Source organism: Dermacentor andersoni, chromosome 2 (genome assembly GCF_023375885.2).
Source record: "Dermacentor andersoni chromosome 2, qqDerAnde1_hic_scaffold, whole genome shotgun sequence".
Lineage (NCBI taxonomy): Eukaryota > Metazoa > Arthropoda > Arachnida > Ixodida > Ixodidae > Dermacentor > Dermacentor andersoni.
In genome coordinates, this window is record NC_092815.1 from 109,800,720 (window position 1) to 109,821,302 (window position 20,583).

A 20,583-nucleotide genomic window follows, 5' to 3' on the forward strand; every position below is an offset into this window, starting at 1 on the left:
GACCAGAACTTGGCCAGATCTCAGAGGCACTCCTACAACAATCTGGTTACAGTCTTGGTCATATTACAGGCTTGGTCATATTGGAATATATTGCTGTTCAAGCTGCCATAATCACAAAAAGGTAACAGCCAGGCAAGTTCCCTTTCTTATTTTTTAAAGGGTGCAGCTAAGAAGAAGGTATCATCAATGCAACATTATTTGTTAGTGTATTCATGGGCTTGCTTACAAACATCACTGTAGGTATTGCACTTACAGTGGCAATGACTGACATTTAAATATTGCTAAGGTAAATAAAGGTATTTTTAAAACAAGCACTCAAGTTTTTGAAATAAAGGGACGTGAATGCAACCCAAATGGAAATTATGTAGTACTAGTCCAACCAGATAACAGCTTGCATTGACTGATAGTACACAGCATGAAACTGCTAGTTGATGTGCGAGTGAATGAGTGCACTAGCACCTGGTAAATGACTGACTGTGGAATACTTCTTGCAATAATCTCAAAGGAATGTCGACCAATATGACGGCAAGCACAGTATCATAGGGCGCATCTGTGAAAGTAGTGAAGTAGGGTGCACGCACATGAAGAGTCCTCCAGACCGAGCATCATCTACATCATCATGCACATTAGGCCACTCCATTCAGTGCAACATAGCCCCCTTCTGCTTATCTGCTTCCGATGCAAGCAGAAATACACACACGTGCTTTTGATCAAGCAACACATAATTCCCATAGGCAATTCTATTCTCATCTAGTGCTTGGAACCACGTGTTGTATCCACTGCAAGCATGTGTGTAAGAAAAAGAGAAGTGGTACTATCAGTAACACACAGGTTTATGTAGTCAGAAGCAATAAACGGTTTACGGCTAACCACAGTTGCATTTGAATGGCACCTTTTGCTGGGCCACTTTAGAAAAAGAAATTGCACATTAAAGCACATTTTGGAATCTATGTGAAGCGGCTAATGAAATGCTATAAATTTGCACATTTCGCTATTACAGCTTTGGCGTAACGGAAACTGGCACGCGCGCATGTGCTCTTTCGCACAGCTGTGCTGTGCAATGTGACAACTCTTATATTGCCTTGCATTTCTTAATTTCTGCTCGCTTACTTTAGATGCACATTTGCTGCAATAAGGATATTTAGGTATGATTTGTTTATCACCAAGTAATTTCGTAGATAATTCCAGGCCAGCAGCCTGGAAACCTATAAGTATAAGGGTAGCAAGAATGGTACTGCTATCCTGCCGCTCAGCAAGACAGCAGAAGCAGCACCCGCCCAGCCAGCAGCCACGGAAGTCCAAGAGGGTTGTCAAAAATGCTTCCCTTTAAAGGGGCCCTGAAACACTCTTGAACTAATCATAGCATGGCTTCACTATTAAAGGATGTTGTCTCATGAACCTCAAGCCACAAGGATGTTTAGAATTCAACTATAAGTGGAGTTATTGTAGCGATACCCGGCTTTCTTTTCATCTCCGCTAGCATGCTAGGAAGCTACACACTGGAGAAGACGTGTGAGCAAAGCCCAGGCCACAAGTTGACTGTCACAGCGGCGAAAGGACTCGTCGCGGCACCCCACGACGGCCACGGTAGACTACGCTACGCAGCATGCTGCTACCATCGCAGAGGCCATGCACAGCTGACGCAGCTATGTGCAGTGCAAAGATGAAATGACTTTCTTGTCTTTTTGAAATTACACACATGTATATTTTTTAATATAATTAACTCAAAATTAACAATTATGTGTTACAGGGAATGCTCTCGCGACCACTAAATCAGCCAACAGCGCTGGTGGGCTAACTGCTTTTGATGACACTGCAAGACGACACCACGGTAGTGAGAGCAAGCAATTTTTCGCTGTGTTTGACAGTAGATTATAAATTTCCTGCTGCATGCAGTGCAGTAATATTTGGCTCACATGTTCACAGCAGCCTCTACGACAGACCGGCAACATTTTTTTTACTATGCTCAAAAGGCATTTCAGGGCCCCTATTAAAGAAACAGAACACTGACCAAAGTGGTGTTGTCAAAGGGGCTGACGTTTTAGCTTCCTAAAGAGGCCTTGTTCACTCATGAACAAGGCAAGTTACAATAAATGGATGAAGGTGATAGATGAGCTGATAAGCGGCATCGGCTTTGTCACGCAGAATGGTATAGCCTAGAACATAATGATTGGACAGGAAGATGCCTTTTAGTGCTCTCCGCCCTTGTGACGAAACCTCTGTGCACGAAGGAATTAAATAAAAACTGCAGAACAAGACTGCTCTGCTAATTGTAGTAGTAAATACACAAGACATTCAATCAAACTTAAGTTAAGAAACAAAAACAAATCAACTGTGTTATGTGTTATGTTGAGGCTATTCTATGAAGATTCAACTGTGTTCAGTCACAAATTTAACTCTAAAAACATTTAAGAGCCTCAGCTGATGCTTTTCTGCAAAAGAATGTCAAGTTCATAATAAACCTCACAGATTGGGCTAGTAACCTAGTGTTTGGCACCTGGTTGCGCCAATGTCCACACAACATTTCTCTCACCCCTCTCATATTTCTCACGTGTACTGCACCTTATCGAGTGAATTTCTCAATAAAGATAAAATTTTAATAAAATAAAGATGCACCAGGTCTTTTACCAAGGTATGAACAAAAGCTACAATAATGAACCACAATTCATGCAGTGCTGCCTGTGCACACTATCAGACTGGAAGCCCTATTGCTGCCATAAGAAGAAAAAAGAACGAGTCACAGGTTACGAGCAGTCACACAGTAAAGCCACTGTCAACAACACGAAATGGCCTCACTGCACGAGGGCCACTCAAAGAACCTAAGCATGCTATTAAGGAGGCTAGCCCAATACATTTGGCTACAACAGATAAAGGCAAGCACTGTGCATTACAATGGGCCATACCACTGCATTGCTTTTTTGAAGGTTAGGGTGCAAATTGTCATGAGTGGACTGCAACTCTCAAAATATAGGTCCTAAGTTCGTGACAGTAAAGGCATTAGTAGGCATGCCTTTATGAACACTGACAGCTTATGCACCTCGATTCAATACCATCAATACTCCCCTGTGGGAACCGCAGCAGAGGCATATATTCTTGCTTCACAACCATCAGCTGTCAACACTGATCGTTGCTAATGTGTGCAATGGATTCCGTGTACACCGGTGCTTTGAGACAGACATCCACAGCCTGATGTGTATGTATCTTAAATGCTCTACTGAAGATACTGTACATAAGTTTCTTGTGAGCACAGTCAAACACACAACTATACCGGTTTTAAGAATATATCGGACACATATAACCATGAGCCACCAATGAATTGTCATTTTCTGTATGTCATCAGCCTGGCTACGCCCACTGCAGGGCCAAAAGCCTCTTCCATACTTCTCCAACTACCCCAATCATGTGCTAATGGTGACCATGTTGTCCCTGCAAACTTCTTAATCTCATCCGCCCACCTAACTTTCTGCCGCCCCCTGCTACGCGCTTCCCTTTTTTTAATTGTTAGAACGGATAACACAGCATGGGAGCATTGTAGTAAGCAATTTATTTTACCATAGAACACATACAGAAAATGAGCCGCCAATGAATTGTCATTTTCTGTATGTGTTCCATGGTAAAACAAACCGCTTACTACAACGCTCCCATGCTGTGTTATCGGTTCTAACAATTAAATCTGGCTACCAGGTGTGTGCGCCAAAAATAATAATGCAATATCCTCAGGAGGAAAAAAGTGCAAGCCGTTTCATCGCACCCGCCTTAGTGCCATGCACCCTGCAGACATGCCTTCATCACATTACCTAAAGAAAATGCAATTTGCTTCGCCACACTTTTGCACGTGCACACCCCGTGCGCCTTTGTTGCATAGCATCAATGGCCTTGCATGCCACTCTCCTGTCTCCATTCCACCTGCTCGTCGATGCCGGAGAGGTGGAAGGGAGACAACAGAGGGGCAAAGAAGGTGTGCCATCCGAGTGGGTGACAAAAAGATGGGTGTGGCAAAGTGCATGCCTTTCTTGCGCAAGAACAGCAAGCTGTGAGTTGCCACTGCGCATTTCAGGCATATAGGAGGCTCTTGGCGTAGCCTCAGTGTGGTTAAGGCATATGAATCGCAACCTTGAGCAAGACGATTAGCACTATTGTGCAGGTGTGCCACGCGAGTGGTCTTCGAGGTCGTGCGGCGGATCGCTCCACAGTTCGTTAAAAGCTTTGCAGAGTTTGATTGTGCTGCGGGCACTTCCTGAAGCGCGGCCTGTATAATAATCTTGGTGGAACTGAGAACGATGCTATTCTCAACGATAGTGACAAAGAGGCCAGCAGTGATGAGTAAATCGTGCATGCACTCGCCCTGTCACTTTATTTTGCGATGGCAGTTCGCAATAATGATGAATAAGGCCCTGCGGCCATCCACTTTTATACACCGTTTCCCTGTTTCTTTGCAGCATCACTTCGCCTGTGTGTGTGAGTGTGTGTGTGTATATATATATATAAACGAGAGGAGAAGAGGAACGAAGGGGCTCGATTTTCTTAATCATGACGATATAAAGCCAACAGAGAATGAAGCCAAGGAACCCATCGGGGAAATTAGCTATAGTTAAAACTGAAATGTAGAAAATAATAAAGAAAGGGAAATAAAAGTGGACGAAAAGATAACGTTTCGCCAGTAGGAGCTGAACCCACAACCTGTGTGTGGCGCTACCAATTCTGCTACAGTGATGGCTTCAAATCATTGACTAACTTAGGTATTTATGTTTACTAGACATAGCTCCACGAGTGTTAGCCAGCGCCACTCAAAACCAAGAAGGGCAGATGTTGAACATCCTTTTTTGCCCAATGGCGCCACGTAACATGTGATTTTAGGAGAGCAGGCACATGGCTTATAAACCCTCGCATGCTACCTAATGACATCAAGGCTACCAGATTTGAGACCCTCGTAATGCATAAACGAGAGAAGAATGAGAACCGAGGGGGTCAGTTTTGTTAATCATGACCATATAAAGCCATATATCCCTCACGTTATGGTCACATTATTTATGCAGAAATATGGCGCATTGTGCACTTTCACATATGAAGCCAACCGACTGTTGGCTTCATATATAGTTCTGAATATACAAAAATCGGGCCCCTCGGTTTCCCTTTATCGCTTTTTGCACTCTTTCATTAGACAGTTTTTCGAATGCCTGATTTAACCAGAGTTGACTGGTTTAAAGTGCCGAATTGCATTGCCTTGTTAAGTACTCGACTCACGACATATACTGGCATGTTAATAACTACGGTGACTGTTTGGGCATGTTGGTAGGACTGCCGAAACTGGTTCCGAGGTTCTGCACTCTTGTGTCTCAGCCTCTTCTTTGTCCTCGTCTTGTGCGCAAAAAGCTGCATTCATGTTACTAACCATCATTGTGACATCATCATGCACAAAAGCCGGCATGGGGCCAATTTTCTTAACTCGCAGGCAGACCACAGTGAAAGTGCAGCTGTGCAGAGAACTACATGCCTAATTAGCGTATGATAGTGTGGACCAAGATGTAACATCAGCATTGATATAAGCCTCACTTCAGAGCTATTTCTTAGCACAATGTTGCTGTTCTGTTGAGTGCATCAGTAGAGCAGCTTTTCAGTGTCGGCAACAATATCTCATAAGAGGGGCAGGATATCTAATCCAAATTTAGGAAGGCAGCTCTCTCTGAACGCAAACAGATGTGTTTGACAATCCAGCCCTTTGCTTTGTTTGACAATAGAATGCGGTTAAACAACACTAAGATCGTTTTTGTGCATTGTCTCATATTTTCAAAGTTTGTATCTTATTGTAACAAAATAGCATTTATCAGCTTTTCTCAGCACTTTATACTCTACTCTCGTACTCGGATACATTTTGAATTTGGGTGTTTAGTACTCGACTGAGTAAATGTTTTGTATAATGCTTGGCATTATAGCATGGCAAGTATTTGAAGCTGCTTGGCATCTTCAACTACTTTCTTTCAACATCTTGTACACGTCTGCCTTGTGCACTGAAACAAGGTTACACTAGAACTGAAAAATACAACTTTAGCCAATCATTCTGCAAACCGAGAAAGCCACATCAGTGTTATCAATACACCTTTGAGCGTGCCCTACAATGTGAAGAACATGACATGACCACGGCAGTCACACAGCGACTCACCCGCCTCGCGACCAGAGTGCGCAAAATGTCCGTAATGCATTCCCCAGACTTGCTAAAGATGCGCACACTTGGCGAGGGGGTAGGCTCATCATCAGATTCCACTGTTTCAACAAAAACAACTTCCTCCGTGAGCGGAGACACTAGAGCGTCGCTCAGTCTTCTAACGCCATCAAGCTGTGCCCTGATGGCCAGCGCTGGTGCTAGGCAGCAGTCTCTGTCAAGAGGCAACGAACGCAAGTGAAGCTTCGCCTGGGTCCCCGTAGTGCCGCTATCGACAAAAAACAGGCTGAACACGTCCTCTGCTGTTCCAACAATTCTTGCACGCTGCCATGTGTGGTCCTTTGGGTGAAGTGCACACACAACCTCACCAACAGCCACTTTCTCAGGTACATCTGATGCGGTAGCATAGGCAGCTAGCTCTGGTTGTAGCTTTTTCAGCATTTCACTGCCAGCAGCTGTGCGGAGGTAAATAGAGTTGTCTATGCGGTGGAGTACGGTGGCCTCAGTGCGACCTGATGGCAGTTGCCCCTGTGGAATCTGGACCGTCTCCTGCAAACGATGTAAGGTGAGGCAGAAACGTCGCTTCCCAGTTGCAGACTGCTGGCGCAGAGACTATCGGGCACAAATGTAGCGCTACAGAGAGGTGGTACAGTGTTATTAAACAGTGCATGACAATGTCTGCGAGGAAAACCTAGTGGCCACTGAGGCCATCCATGCACAAGTCGGCGCCATGCTTGAAGTATAATTGTACACACTACTTCTGACAATTGTGCTAACAGTCGCTCACAGAAGTCTTCGGAACAAAAAGGAAAAAGGAAATGATTACCTCCTTAACAGCTCTATGAGTAATCACAAAGCCAGGAATTGCGAGGTACAGTGTATGCGTATTGGTGCAACCTCAATGCTACTACACTGACCTTCTTGTAACCACAATTTTTTTTCCCTTTCCTCTGCCTTCCTGCCGTGGCATGAATATCAATGCTTGTATTAGCAAAGACTGACTAGGTTTTTCACGTCTTTTTTTTTTTTGGCAAGAAAATTCCTGTCAATCTGTGATACAATTTTGTGTGCCTTGAACTTTTTCAGGTGTTGTACTACATTGTGCTGCTTAATGGCTCTTTATTACAATATCATGTCTGAATTGAAAATTCTTTTTGTTGTTTGTTTTCTAAATCACATTTGATTTCTAATGCCTACTGCTTGAAAGGTTGTTGTTGCATTGCACTGTATAGACTTTCATATCGTATTGTACTACTCTTTACCAATCCTCTGTGCGCTATTCAGTGTTGTGGCCAGGCTGCCTCAAGCTGTCCTAAATAAATTTATTCCTGGTCACCCGCAGCACTGTCTCTGTTGCCATTTGCTGCAGATGGCAAATTCAAATTGAAATTCATAATGGCCTTTTTGAACTGGGGTTTAAGGTGCAGCATACAATAATACATTCCTCAAAAATATTTTTGCAATTTTCAGTTAAAAGCTATAAGTGGAGCTATTACACAGGCCTGCACTGTAATGTATTTCAACAATGCTGAGCGCAAATTATAGGATCTCTTTGGTGTGTGGTTCCCAAGTTCCAAAAACTTCTGCATAAGCCAGTGCAAAATGTCCTCCTTTTGCAAAGTAAAAATAGTAGTGAGGCTTTTCAGCAATGCATTTCTTACTGCATAAATGGAAGTTGCAAGCCACTCGACATAGCCATGTATATCTGTGCTGCATAAAAAAAGCAGTTAACCCCTTAACCGTTTTGGACGAGCTGTGCTCGTCCTTGCCAGGCCGTCCCCAAACCGTTTTGGACGAGTGTAGCTCGTCCGCGCTGAATACGTTCTTCCCTCCAGCGTTTCGGACGAGCGGCGCACGTTTGTGGCGTAGCTTGCATTTTTACTCGACAGATGGCAGCACTGACCGCTTAATTTCTTTTTCTTCAACCGCGTAAACTTTTTTTTTCGTAGGGCAACCTTGGTTTTAAAATGGCATCCAGTGGAGGCGACACGTGTATTGCTGGCCCGTCTTCTCGGAAACGGCGCTTTTCTTCGTCGTCATCTTCGTCAGACGATGGTGATTCAGACACTGATGTGTACATTGTTTCAGGGAGCGAGGATGACAGTGATGATGTTGTACTCAGCAGCTCTTCTGATGAAGAAGATGATTGCTCGGAAGCGAACTATGCGAGCGCGCGTCAGTGGATGAAGATCGACGTCACGAACATTCCTACACGACCTCCTCGGTTTCCTTTTCTGGCAGTTCCCGGTAAGACGTTCACTATAAGCTCGCCTGGTGACTTGCTTGAATATATTCAGCGTTTCCTCGATGATGAACTCATTTCAATGGTGGTCGAAGAAACTAACCGCAATGCTGCTGAGAAGGTGAAGGGCTGCGGTCCGTGTGAGCATAGCCGCGTCAAAAAATGGGTGCCGGTGACTGAGGAGGAGATGTGGGTGTTTCTTGGTCTCTTGCTGTTGCAAGGAATTGTGCAGAAGCCACGACAGGATTGGTATTGGTCCAGGAACAAGCTCTTATTCACACCTATTTTCGGAGAGGTGATGAGTGGCAACCGGTTTTGGTGCAAGAGCTGCAACAAACCGCTATGCGTGATCCCTTGTTTTGAGATTTACCACACCGTCCCAATGCTTCCTCGGTGAAGCAATCAACTTTTTGTCACCACAACTCAGTGAAAGAGTTCAGAAATCGGTGGCTGTGGTCATTCTTTAATTTTTATTGTTCATTACCAGCAGAAAGTTCCTTTTCTTTTTTCTGAGAAACAATAAACTTGAATATGCTACTTTGACTTCGTGTTTGCTTTAAATATTTTTTTAAGATCGAATACATGCTTTTTATTGCAATAATAATCGAAATCAGGAATAAAAAAAATAAGCAGTTTTGTGGAGAAATTCGTTGATATAAAAAAACGGTGAAGGGGTTAAATGCAGGACTCTAAAAACAAAATAAATTTGTCTTTCAAAGCATGTGCTAACAGCCACAAGTGCGAAGCACTTGCATGCTTTTCTGACACATCCCAAACCAAGCATTCTTTCAGCGCGCTTCCAGCCAGCCCCATGGGTGGTACACGACTGTAAAATACCATTTTAGACAGCTCACGTACGTGGAATGCCTTGTGTATAATGTAGAGTGTCAAATGGTGGCCTACAAATAAGGCCATAAACCATAAACATAAACAATACTAAGGGGGAGGAGAATCAATAAGGCAGTTGCTGGTAATCGGACTAGCATTTAAAACAAGACAATAATTTAGTAAGAGCCACTGACCGGAGATGCATCCTTGGGAGCAGCGACAGCGTTGATGCACTTCCCATTAAGCATGAGGCGTGCCAGTGGTGGTTTGCCACTGTCAACCAGTTCCACAACGAGTGCCTCCTTGGAGATGAAGTCATGAGCCCGGGGCACAAGCACAGGCACACCTTCAAGCTGCACGGCCATTGCACAGGCAGGTTCCATGGCCAATTCCTCCTTCATTGGCAGCAGCAACTTCACAGTCATGTTCTCGGTGTTGCCGTAGTCAACAAACATAACCCGAACCTGCAGAGGATAGCAAAGAAACAAAATGTCCACTCTTAAGTGGCTTCATGGCCTTTGTGAAAACTGTTTAATCCTAAGGGGTGTGGGGATGCGTGACTCTCACGCCTCCCCTGAGATCTAGTTTTTCCGCATAGCTCGTCTCCTGCAGGGCGGCTTCGCCCGCAGCGGTCGGAGTGGTACAAGCGCGGTGCGAGAGATGGCGCGACCGCCGCGCCGCGGCGGGGTTACTTGGGCGCTGAAAGGGAAGGCGCTTGGTCTCTTTGGGTTCGGGAAGGAAGCGGGACGGACGTGCCGTGCTGCGCCGACCCATGCTTCTGCAAGACCGTCTCGCGTGGCCGCCTTGGACACCGTTGGCGTGACTGTACACGCGAACGACCAGGCGTTGGGATCCAGCATGGGGCGAACATATTCGCTCGCAATGCAGTCGCGGTAAGTTGGACTTCTAGATTTGTCGCGCGCCCATCGGCATGTTTTGGGGATAGCAACTCGGCTAGCAGGCATTGATCTATGAAAGGTGCAATAAATGCCCTTGTGACTGTTTGCACTACTGTGTTGTTGTTCCTTTGTCCCAAGAGTACGGAGGAGAACCCCATATCTCCCACAGGGGGCACCACAAGTTCCCCCTGCAACCAGCCTTCCTAAAGAGTGATGACGTTGGCTATCTGGTACAGAGTGGACACAAAACAGTGTGAAAACACAGGACAAGGCAGACAAGACAAAGTTGCAGATCTGAATATTGTGATATTTCTTTATATCTCTTATGCAAGGTGGACTATAAACCAAGTAGCACATCAGCACAACTAATTGGGGAATACATTACTGAATTAAAGGACCACTTATATATAAACACTTCCAATTTGGAGCCAGTCACTGGCATGTTTCGTATACAAGTTATTTCTGGGCCAGTGATATCGGCTACAGATTGACTAAACTTGTGTGACTAAACGAACAATGATTTAATGGCCAATTCATTAAGGGAACAGCTGTTTAGTATTCTGCCATTATCACTTCTTAATATACCCATGATGTTCTAAAAACTTTTCTATGCACTGAGTGTATTGCACCAGTAAGGTTTAATAAAAAGTCACACTTTTCCACAAATTAGTGATTGGCCGAGTAGATAGATCATACTCTACCTATTGAATCAACAATTTAGAAATGACATAGGGGTAAATTTTTGTAGCATGCATGTGCACGTGTACACACACACAAACAAAAAGCTCCAAAGGGTTAAGCAATTGGGAAAAAGGTCCTCTGAAGATAGGGAAGCTCAAGAAAAATTGCATAGTGGGTTCTGCAATTGCATAGTGGGTCTGGGGCCCTCCACTGGAGGGCTCCAGACTCACTATGTGTGATCAAAGTGATCGTAGTGTGACCACTATGATCAAAAATGTGTGATCATTATGCGTGCTATCAAAGATGGCACAAAGTTGGCAGTGGCACATGAGAGGGATCTACCGTTGACTACATTGAGTGGCATTTGGAATGCGAAGGAGAAGGTGCTTAGCAGTGCTGCTGGGACCGCGAAAAGATGTTGGCTACGAGGTTCAACTTTTCGAGGTACGACTTTTCGCCATCGTTGCCTCTGTTATTGCCCAAGTGTTGCCTAATGACAGTGATGAGGATGACACGGAAAGCGACAGCACAGGCGAGTCAGGCCCGACAGTGGCAGAAGCTGCGCATTACGTCGGCCTCATGTGGGTGTTTGCTGAGAAAAGGGGGCTGGCGGAAAGGCTGGCTCGTAGCTTAAGGGAGTTTGAGGCCGCTGCGGCATCAAATGAAAATAACAAGCTTTGGCACACGAAACGAATAGATACTGTATATTTTTGCCCTTTCATCACACTTTCCCTGAGTCCCGTTTTTGATAGGTAAGAGGCGATCTCACATTACTTCTGTTAAGCAGTACTACCGTTCAGTACATAATTTTTCCGAGCTCCAGCCAACTACGTTTAATGAGGTTTCGCTGTATAGTTCTTGATCACGCACGCCTTGCCCATTTTCTTGTTTACATGGACTCTAGCGGCCGGAGAACGTATAATCCGAGTGCAGTTTGGCGCAGTACTGAACGTTGGCGCCGAAAGATCGTGTTTTCCGGGAACATATAAACCGGTAAAAAATGAGGATAATTCTATTCGGTCTTTTTTTGTGGTCTCGATTGCAAACCTTGGCGTCGAGCAAACGTACGTAACGGGAACGTATCAACGAGGTTCTACTGTATTCGTACTTGTAAATACTAGCTATTCAATTCGATCTTCAATTTAAATAGAAAATCAATCAATTCGTTATTAGAAAAATTTGAATATTCATATGCCCCTAACCTAAATACAAGTGCACAAGCATCATTACATTTTGCAGAGCTAATGAAATGTGGCGGCAGCAACCTGTCATAGAACCCATGACCTCATGTACAGCAGCAGAACACCATAGCCACCGAGCCATGGCAACAGGCTCGGTTGCCATGGCTGCCATTTACAAAGAAAGCTCAGCATACCGTCGAGGCAGCTTCATCTGTTGAGACCACCCTGGCACGGTACCACTGCTCGTCTTCTGAATAAAGCGCCAGCACACACTCGTTGACAGCGGGCAAGTTGCTGAACTTGACACCAGGGTCTCGCCGAGCCTTGTCAGCTAGTAATTCCGTAATCTTAAGGAGGGCTTGGCAGCGGAGGAGTGGCTGCACATACACAAGGTTGCCCTCCACAGAGGAGACGACAGCATCAAATGGGCCCTTGGGAACCGGACATTCGGAAATACGTGCAGGAGGTGGCAAGGCCTCAGCAGGCGCCTTCTGCGGCTCTTCTTGAGGTGCCTGGCCTCCTGCAACCAGCAGTGCAGACTCCTGCAAAAAATGCGAAAGCAAGAAATATTCCATCATCTAACCAGTAGATAAAATAAACCTTGTAAGAAAATGGGCAGTAAAATGAATGAATATAGTGGTACAGTAAAACCCCAATAATTCGGAAAATCAGATAATTCGGCTTCGTTCCTTGGTGCTGGCAGGCATATGCATTATTTAATGCAATCAAACACTTGTTATTTCAGATGTGTTTGGCCACACTTCAGTTAATTCGAAGACGCCTCGGAACTCGGCGTGTGCACAGCACCGCAAATGTGCAAGGCAAAAGAGTAAAAATGGCGCTAGCGTCCAACCGAAACGAAGCGGCAGAGTTCAAATCACCATAGTCATCAATCGAAATCGAACACGAATGACAGCAATGCCAGAATGTTTCATCCCTATTTGTGCCCTTAAAGCCCTCGCATTTACCACCACGCACAACATTGTGCAAGCCGCGTCGGTCGCGTGCCTTCACAATTGTGTAGTCGCCATCCATGACCTCGTCAATAGTGACCGCAGTTTAATCCACAGTTACAGCAAAAGGTAGTTTCATTTTGACTCAGTGCGTGCGTCAGCCCCATGCCTTCAGAAGCACAAGGTTCTTATCAGCTGCGGTTTCGTTCGCAGTGGCTGTGGCAAACATGATTCTATTTTGACTCAGTGCAAAGCTGTCGAGGATGAAGAGCGCCGCCTACATTGCAATGAACTGTTTGCGACTGGCTAGCTGGAAAAGAAATAATTTGGATGTGTGTGCGGTAGTGAAAGGCTCAGATGGAAGAAACATGCCGCGGCCATGCTGCGAAGGAATTTGCAAGGCCTTTTGCCGCTGCGAGCAGTAATCAGTTGCAAGATGACAAGAATTGCAGCTTCTGCATTGCTTTTATGCTAAATAGAAACAGGCTTTGCTGATTCATTTACTAAATAAAAGCGTGTTGACGAAGTAAGCATATGTTCATTGTTTTCTTGATACCCTTGATAATTCAACATTCGGTTAATTCAGACATTTTTTTCTGTCCAGTTAAACCAAATTAATGAGGTTTTCCTACAACTGCTTTTGAATGCCTCATAATAAATGCATGCCTCTGCCACCTTGTTGAAATATGTTCCTATTGGCAAAGATAATGAACCATTTTCTTCCCAAGACAAAGAAAGAATAACCCCCTGTTTCATGCCCCACTGACTTTAAAGCAGCACTGACACAAATTCTTTGTTTCTCATTTTCTTGGCTTTGATCAGTAGCTATGTGCCCACTAATTGTGAAGTGAAGGCACAAATTGTCCGTGCCGAATTATCAATGGAAGTGCAGCACAAGTCGTCAGACTCGCAAATATTTGCACTATAAGTGGTGCTGCACTAAATCAAGGCATGTTTTCAATGGATGCACACGTGCAACCTGAGAATATGCACACGATTCTTGGATATGCAGACATGCATACATGGAGTTATATGAGAAGGTAAGCGAGAGTCAGAAAAGACCAAGTTGTAGCTGGTTTTGCACTATAGGTGGTTACATTATAAGTGGTCTTAACTGTATAATTAATTATCAAATTAATAATTATGACCTGCACTGACGTTACTTCGAAATGAGTGTCAAAACTGGTAGCCCGCTGAGCACCAAACAGCTGTGGCCACTGCCGATGACGTGGGCTCACAAACCAGCGAACGAAATGACAGCACCAGCTCAACTGCGATGCCAAGGGATCGCACCAAACATCTCAAATTTTAAATTTTTTGACAGTGTATGTTTTAAAATGCTGAATGTAGCGTGGAACCAATTTTGCATGCGAGACGAGGTTCCATGCATTCTTGCTGCACCCATGCAGACAGCATGCAAATTGCATAGGTTGTCGCAGGATGCCACGTCAGCTTGTTGGCCTTCATAACGATCTATTACTTGGCAGTTCATCATTGACCGTCTCACAGGGTTGCAAAATCAAGAGATAGAGAGAGAGAAGACAAGTGTGTTAGCCAGTCAAGAGTCCAGTTGGCTATCCTGTACTGGGGGAAGGGAGAAGGGGAATAGAAAGAAGGGAGAGAAAGAGAGAGATGGGAGTAGAGAGACGTGGACGAACAGCACTACAGAGTCAAAGGCGCTCGAACAAGCCAGACATTCTCAGAAATGACAAAAGAGCCTTTAGTTCCTTCTGAGCCGATGATCGGTAAGGACAGTGTTCTAGTAATGTCTGTTCACTCAGATGACAATACCGTATTTACTCGAATAATGATCGCACTCACGTAATGATCGCACCCCTGAATTTGGGCATCAAAATTAGATTTTTTCTTTCCCGTGTAATGATCGCACCCTGAACTTGTCGCAGCGATATGTTGGGTGCCAAGTCTAGCTAATGATGATCGTGCTTACCATCTGTCGAATGCTACGCGAACGACTCTTGAAGACATACAAGCAGTCTGCACGCACCCAACATTCTTAAGCAGATGCCCCATTTCATTCCTTTCATCACTTTCCACACTTCCATGAAAAAAAAAAGCTACAACCAAACTTGCCTCGGCTTTATTATTTGTGGGCTTCATAACGGTTTTGGTCAACAACAACAACATAAAGGGCGCCCTTCGGTTCTTCTCGTCTGCACTCGTGGGCACTGTTACAGTTGGCGTGTAACACCCCAGGCAAAAAGGATGCTTGAAAGACCCTGCTCAACCGAAACGGAGGATGGATTCCTAATTTGCTATGGTTGTCTCGTGTGGACGCCGGTCTGGCAGGCGCCCCGCAGTGATGACAGGCCCCTTTGTGTGTGCGACCAAGGGGGAGAACCCTTTCCACGAACTGTCCACGAAATGCCCGCCATGTGTTTCTATGTCACTGGCAGCTAAGTGCCCATCTCTGTTTCTGTCCCCTCAAAGTGGACATGGCTGCATTATTGTCGCAAGCTTGCCAATATTAACGATTTTATTCCTTAGTGATACGGAAGAAACTGTTTCAATGCCAGTAATCTACTCACGAGAAGAAAAATAATCGCGTTCGGCTTCTCTGCCGGCCGCCATTTTTGATTCGGTGTCCCGCACTGAAAGTGGCAGCCGCCTGCTTGTCATCCAGCAGCAAATGTGGGATGAAAAAAGAAAATGTTTCTTTTCGTGGGAAATTTAACCCGCGCACCCCTGAATGATTGCACCCTTGAATTTACGTCAATTTTTTCTACAAAGAAGTGTGATCATTATGCGAGTAAATATGGTAATCTAGTTTCCTGAATGCGTTGGTCATAGATTGTCTTTGTGCTTCAAGGTGAGGACAGTGGCACAATAGGTGGTCGATGTTCTCCTCACAGCCATAGACATCATATGTGGGACTGTCAGCCATTCGAATGAGTGCTGAATAGACTTTCGTGATGGCAACTCCCAACCACAACTGACACAGAAGAGACGCTTCGCATCAGTGCAGTCTGGCCAGAGGTCTGAGGTGCAGCAAAGGGTTGAGTCTGCAATCTGGTGCACCTTGTATGTCTGGCATTCCACTCAGCTAACGAGAGTGTGCATCCTAGAATGCAAAGCTGTCTCGCAGCGTTTGTCCTAGAGAGAGGAATGGCAACACAGTGGTCTTCTTGGTCTGACGTCCGAGCTGCCTCATCTGCATCATCATTCCCTGTGATACCACAATGGCCTGGTATCCCCTGAAAAGTGATATGGCCTTTTTCTTTCAAGTGACGTACGAGTTCCACAAAGTGAATGTGGTAACCACGGAGAACAAATAACAATATTGTGCGTGCATTCACTAGGTAGACAGAGGCAGGTGGCAAGGGAAGTGCTGAGGATTCTGCTTGCACATCCATGAACATGACTGGAAGCTCGGATGCAAATGCAACCTGTTACATCAGCCGAGTGCCAACAAAAATTATTACGGTGTCGACATAGTGTCCACAGCAAAGATGTTCTTTAATTTAATAACCACCAAAAAGGCACTGCGGAAATGTTTGAGAAATATCTGTGCATTTTTAACTCTCCTGTTGCAGTAACACCACGAAAAGAATTCATTACAATTAAGTTTAACTGTACCACCTGGTCCAAGCTTGTTTAGTTCTGCTGTCCCATTTTTTTCCCCCCAAGTGTAGTGTCACCATCTCAGACAAAGTTTTCCAGGAGAGAGTTCTCGAATGTCTACCACGTAAGCCATTGCAGCATAGGGTGACAAAGGCATTGTTACATTTCTTAAAGTCAACAACCCATTACCATTATTCAGTGTTAACTGATTCCTATGCTGTAATGATGAATCTGTGCTGTGTATGAGAGTATTTTTTTATCTACCTCTCTCTCCGTTGTTCCCCAAGCCGAATTTCTTGTTCTGATTAGCCCCAATGCTTGCCTCTTTAATTTTGTATCTCCATCTCCAGAAGAGAGGCCTTGATAAGGAGCTTCACAAACAATGGGCAGGAGCACAGTTTTCAATGTGGTTTGGGGTCCCCTTGGTTTACCTTAGGACGGACGCCCCGAATGCATTCATTGAGGCAGGTGCCATCTTTGCGCTCGAGGCGCACAATCGGCAGGCCTGCCCGCGTCTTCTCCACTTGCACAGCTGCAAAGGGTTCCTGCTCCAGCAGGGCAGCCAGTCGCGGGTCAGCAGGGCGCACATTCTGTGGTACCACACTGATGGCAAACAGCGGTGCCTCCGCAAAGCGTGGCGGCAGAGGACGCAGCGAAGACACTGGTAGCTGCTCGCTGTTACCAAAGTCTATGAAGAGCACCAAGTACTTGCCATCAGGAGACCTTTCAGTCACCACCTGTACAGAAAAGCATGCCTGCACGTTAAAGCATTTTTGCACACGCAAAAAAGAAAAGTCAAAGTTGCTTGCATCCATGAACGACGCTCCTTGCATGACAAGAAGTGAATGTATTGACATCTACAGCTGTTTGACACCGCTCTCTACTGCTGACTTCTGTGCTGGCAAGCATATGAAAGCAAACTGGTAGCAAGAACAACGACGAGTGCTGTTCTAGACTACCTGCAGAACACAGAACTATAGTTGAGGCTTACAGTTTTTAATATATGCCAATTTTGCATGCCCTTAAAAATAAAAATAAATGTGCTAATCTCATTCTTACTTCCACAAAAATATGATAGGGCACTATAAATGTGGAAACCAGATTGTAGGTGCAGTTAATATGTCCTCGTATAATCACAAGAACGACCTACAAGGATTTGACGAAAATGAGGTCAAAGGTAAATAAATAGAATACAGACAGAAAAGGAAAAACTGGTGTTGAAAGCATAGCCAACGCAGGCCAACGTCATGGAAGGAAATAAATAATAAGCAGCAATGCAAAGCTGCAGTGGTAATCAGAATGCAGCAACTGTAAGCATTGCTGAAGTACTAATGCGACAAACAGACGACACAAAAAGAGACACGGACGAGCATTGCATTGATTTTTTGTGCGTTCCAACACTGCAACTAGAGGCATTCACGTTGCAAACTTTTCATACGAAATTGAATACCGAATATGTCTAATTATGTAACAAAGTTAAACACAAATGAGTCCATTTGGCAAAAAAGGCTCGCTTATGTAATTTGATATGTCTAATGCCGTTAGAACGGGATGTTAACTGAATGAGAATCTGGTAAACTGCATCTGGCAACTGCATCTGGCAACTGCATCTGGTGCACAATGACAGCAATGAAAGAAAGGAACAACACTTCACCATATGCACATAATACAGTAATATCTCATTAACGCGAACGCACATATTTAGAAAAATTGGCCCATTCGAAATTTTCTGTGGCACTGAACCATTTCCCATATGTCCCATGTATTTCTTGCCCTAAATTTATCTGGAAGAACTTTTGGGCCAAACTGTGGATATATCGAAATCTTGTCTGAGAGCGGAACAAAAACTCTGCTGCCGGAATGTTTAACAAGCTTCGTACGAGGCTGCCGTGCCTACCACAAAGCAAATGTTTTGTCCTGAATGTCAAGTCAGAACCCCGCAGCACAGCAACTTTGTCAAGCAACCACATGGCATGTCATGTGACGGGAGAGACGTGCGCAGAGGCAGGCCCTGAGAAATAACACTTGATGCAGTTCGTTTTGTTTGCTATATGTGATGCACGTGATTTACCATCAGAGGTGTGATTTCGTGTTTAATATTATTCTAGGCAACGTACGTGGCACAGGTTTTTTTATTTGATGCAGTGTAGAATGAGAATGCAAGTGCCACGTGTGTTCCAGCGCATCCTGCCCGCATAGCAAGTACTCGCAAATGATCACGTCGCTTTCTGTGGTGCTGTTCCCGGTAAATTCATGCCGTGTGCGTTGCGCAGAATAGTATGCAGCGCTCGCAGTACGAACTTACCGCAAACGGTGCCACACAAGAGGTGACGTGAGCATTTGCGAGTACGCGCTATGCGGGCAGGATGTACCAGGTGAATTTAGTGTCACCTAAATCACTTGGATGGTTACAAATGGAGGGGACGGTGAAGGCGGCGATGGCGAAAGACCTCGAGAGGTGCTGACATCAGCCGAAGTAAGAAACATGCTTCGCTTGCTGCGAAATTGAGGTTGAGTGCAGCGGCGGGAACAATTGGTTCATGCGATGTGTGAATTAGCTCGAGGACGCCTTTCTAGGTGCAAGTGCTACCGCAAAGCAGACCAGCCTTACACAGTTTTTTACGCACTGAATAAAATGGCGGTGCCAAAAAACAGAGCTGGTTGATATTTCTGGTATGTTTTCTTTTTTTCTTTGAAACCTCTACAAAGAGCCAGTTTAAAAGCTCTTGTTGAAAAGCTGGTCAGCAGTGGTGAATTTTTTAGAAAAGACGACTTTTCACTGCAATTTCCACAACTTTGTTTATCTCGAAAATCTGCTTATCTCAAAATCTTTTCCGGTTTTTACTACTTTGAGTTAACAAGATATTACTGTATAGTACATTGTGCTTGCTGAAGGAGCTAAGTGCAATACTACAGCACCTCACATCATATAAAGAAATATGTCGAGATTGCCAAATATTAATTGATTCGGCTAAATCGAGATAATACAGTGATCTTGTCCATGCGTTCGCTCAAGAACTGGTGTGCCTGAGAAACAACCACAGTTCTCCTGCAACAGAATTATTTGAAATAGTCTCTACTTGCTTTCTCCCCAATGACTGCAACAAATGTTCTGAAAACAAAAAATATTCAACAACTTCGAAAAGCGACTTCTCAAACTGAATATGAACTGAATAGTAATGATCATTGGATTCATTTGTGCAAGTTGGATGTAGGGCAGGTGTTCTAGCTAATATGAACCATGCTTAAAAAAACACGCCCTCTGTACAGATGAAATCAACTGTATGTTGTTTACAGCCTCACGGAGAAGCCTCCAGTATTTTGTTTCAAGCATAATTAGGGCTGATCAAAAACTTGTAAATTTTTTAAAGAAGTTAACAAAACCATCATTGGGCAAGTATTCAATAATTATAATATTCGTGGGCAATTGGCTGTGAACTGCAGCATGCATTAAGTTAATCTGTGCACTTACTGAACATGATGGCTCAGAACCAAGACAAGCCATAAACGAAGCCACCACTGGGCCATAATGCCACCGAACGATTTTTCAATAATCAAAGTTTTGGATTCGGTACAGCATCTCGCTCAATTTTTCTGATATCATTCCCCGACACGGTGCTGAAACATCTGGAAAATGGTGCCAGTCAGAATGTCCCCTTACTTACCTATGCAATGGCAACCAAACAGCAACTTCGGTTGCCAACACCTGGCAAAGCAACTCTGATAAGGCCTTACAGCCAAGACAGTTGGGTGAAAGTTTACCGAAACCGCCGCAAGAAGTTTGATGCTTATCAAATGGCTCAGCAGCGATTGCACGAGATTATGCGCTTGGGACAGACTGAGCACGAAGCGCAGGACCATCTTGTGTACAACCGACAGTCCATTTTGACGTGATAGCACACAGCAAAGTCACTGTCACAAGTGGCTGTAGGCAGCATTTTCTTGTCTTTTCAGGAGTTTGGATACATCATTTTCAGCTGCGGAAGCAACTGTAATATACCTCTTTTCAGGTAATTGTAATTTATGCATATTTACGTTAACACGATCAAAACCACGCAAC

The 20,583-nt window shown here is 44.6% G+C and overlaps 1 protein-coding gene across 1 annotated transcript in view; it reads right to left on the reverse strand.

Annotated features, from left to right (window-relative positions):
• Nucleotides 1-20,583, reverse strand: part of LOC126541390 (tudor domain-containing 6-like) — an 80,212-nt gene that overhangs the window by 984 nt on the left and 58,645 nt on the right. Inside the window, exons 20-23 of the mRNA XM_055076606.1 lie at nucleotides 16,955-17,260; nucleotides 12,186-12,533; nucleotides 9,425-9,694; nucleotides 6,161-6,709 (exon numbers count right to left, since the gene is read on the reverse strand). Of these exons, the coding sequence (XP_054932581.1) occupies nucleotides 6,161-6,709; nucleotides 9,425-9,694; nucleotides 12,186-12,533; nucleotides 16,955-17,260 (1,473 nt within the window). The remainder of the gene's footprint in view (nucleotides 1-6,160; nucleotides 6,710-9,424; nucleotides 9,695-12,185; nucleotides 12,534-16,954; nucleotides 17,261-20,583) is intronic.